Source organism: Apaloderma vittatum, unplaced genomic scaffold (assembly GCF_000703405.1).
Source record: "Apaloderma vittatum isolate BGI_N311 unplaced genomic scaffold, ASM70340v1 scaffold19505, whole genome shotgun sequence".
In the NCBI taxonomy this organism is placed as follows: domain Eukaryota; kingdom Metazoa; phylum Chordata; class Aves; order Trogoniformes; family Trogonidae; genus Apaloderma; species Apaloderma vittatum.
Genome location: NW_009717888.1, coordinates 58,423 through 60,911, shown reverse-complemented (window position 1 = coordinate 60,911; position 2,489 = coordinate 58,423). Strand labels below are relative to the sequence as shown.

At 41.9% G+C, this 2,489-nt stretch overlaps 1 protein-coding gene across 1 annotated transcript; it reads left to right on the top strand.

The window, feature by feature from the left end:
• The first annotated feature begins 227 nt into the window (after positions 1-227).
• On the top strand, positions 228-1,766 carry TIGD4 (tigger transposable element derived 4). Its single transcript, XM_009870079.1, has one exon. The coding sequence runs from the start codon at positions 228-230 to the stop codon at positions 1,764-1,766; it is 1,539 nt and encodes a 512-aa protein (XP_009868381.1).
• The last annotated feature ends 723 nt before the right edge of the window (positions 1,767-2,489 follow it).

The following is a 2,489-nucleotide window of genomic DNA, read 5'->3' as shown; positions in this document are numbered from 1 at the left end:
CCAAGCCCGCTCCCCAGCCAAGGCATTCACGGAGTTAAGGTTTGGGGCGCTGGCCTGTGTGTTTGCCAGCTGTAATGCCCCAGCCTCTGCCAAGTGCCATGCCCCTGAGATCAGAGTGCAGTCTTGAAAACTGGCCTCATCGAAGGCGCCCGGAGCCGAAAGCAACAGAGCGGGAGCGTGCCTGTGCGGGTGTGGGTGCGTCCGTGTGGAAAACGGCGCTCGGTACCATGGCAGAGGCTTCGGGAACTCCTTTGCCCGAGCCCGTAGTGAGGAGGAAGAAAAGCATATCTATCGAGGAAAAAATTGACATCATAAGTGCCGTGGAGAGTGGCAAGAAAAAGGCAGACATCGCAGCCAAGTATGGCATAAAGAAGAATTCCCTGTCTTCAATTATGAAGAATAAAGAAAAAGTTTTGGAAGCCTTTGAATCTTTACGATTTGATCCTAAAAGGAAAAGACTGAGGACTGCTTTTTATACTGACCTGGAGGAGGCGTTGGTGAAGTGGTACAGAATTGCTCAGTGCTTGAATGTGCCGGTAAATGGTCCTATGTTGCGCCTCAAGGCTAATGATTTTGCTCAGAAGCTTGGACATAGTGATTTTAAATGCAGTAACGGCTGGCTCGATCGTTTCAAGTCAAGGTATGGTTTAGTTTTCAGAGCTCAGCCTGTAGAAGCAGCTGCTAGTACTACAGTGGATGCTCCAACTCCTTGGTACCAAAATGTTCTTCCTTATTACTTCAATGATTATCAGCCAAAGAATGTGTTTTATATACAGGAGACTGGGTTGTTGTATCAGATGTTACCACATCACACATTTGCATTTAAAGGGGAAACTTGTTCTATAGGTAAATTAAGCAAAGAGAGAATAACTGTAGTGGTGGGTACAAATATGGATGGCTCTGAGAAACTTCCTTTGCTCGTTATAGGAAAAGACAAAAGTCCACGCTCTTTCAAAGATGTGAAGTTGCTACCTGTGGATTATGAAGCAAATGATACGGGGTGGATGACTTCAGAATTATTTGAACAGTGGATGCATAAACTTGATGACAGATTTCAAGCGCAGCAGCGACAAGTTGTTATTCTTGTTGATTCTGTCCGAGCTCACGCAGAAGTAAAAAACCTGAAGTCTGTCAAAGTAACGTTCCTTCCTCCAAACTCTTCTTCAGGTATAGCGACGAACCAAGGAGTTATCAGAAGTCTGAAGGTTAAATACAGGCACAGTCTTATCAAGAGATTTGTTGACTGCGTAGAAGGTAGTGAAGAGTTTGTGCTGAGTCTTCTTGATGCAATTGAGATGTTGTACCAGTGCTGGAAGGAAGTAACAACGGAGACTATTGTAAAAAGTTATAATGAAACAAGATCCCAATTAGAAACCAAGGCAAATGGTAATGACACAGAGACTGAAAGTTATTTTGATTTGATTGCACATGCACAGGCAGCTGGAGTGGAGTTTCCAGAAGGTTTATCTTTGGAGGAATATGCAGCTCTAGATGATGACTTGGTAACTTACGAAACACTCACAAATAATGAGAGGGTGTGTGCCGAAGAAAGTGCATCAGATAAAGCTAGGACATTTGTTGGTGATGAAGGTGAGGATGAACGTAATCGATTTCAGGGAGCTGAGTGTCCTTTACCATCAAAAAATGAGGCTTTGAGTGCTTTAGATACCCTTCGAAAGTTTCTCAGAAGTCAAGACACAAATGATTCCCTTAACGATTCCCTAGCTGACCTGGAAAATTTTATTCAACATGTAGCATGGGAATAAATATTTTAGCAAAGTGTGAAATCTTATTGTTGGAAAAAAATAGAATTATGTAAGTAAACAAAAATAGGCAGTTTTACTGCAACAAGTATTGCTGCAATGTTCTGTAGTGTGCCTTGCTCAGGTGCCTAGATGTACATAGCGCAAGGAATTTGAAATTATGGAAAAGGGCTGTGAACTGAAGTTTGCCACAAAATCAGGAGGAAAGAACACAAAGTTTGGGGTGGAGAGAGGGAATAAGTTGAACTTGTAAAATAATAACTGTAATAAGTACAGTGGAGGCAAAAACAATTCTTTGAGTTCAGCGCGTGCGGGATGAACTGGCACCCACCCGGAATCTTTTCTTCAGGAATAGATTAGCATTTCTCCACATGGATAATTTCACTGTTGTTTTTGCTATTGCTGATAGTGGAACAGTAAATATTTATCAGCTTGGTGCTTTTGCTTAAAAAATTGAGTGACAGGGAATATATGCTTAAGTTCTGAGATCTAAGGGGTTTTTTTTAAATTTTTTTTTGTCCTTGTTGAAGAGTTCTGTCCCTAGTTTTTTCTTGCAGCAGCAGATGAACAGCAGAAAGCTAGCAGCTTTGGGTGTGTTTTGTTTTCTTAAAGCTGCTCATGTGTGGATGCACTCGAATGGTATAATCGTTTATCCAAGAGTCCAAAGACAAACAAACCTTTACTTGGTCTTTGAAAAGGTCAGAAAGGAAGGTCATTCTCTCAGCC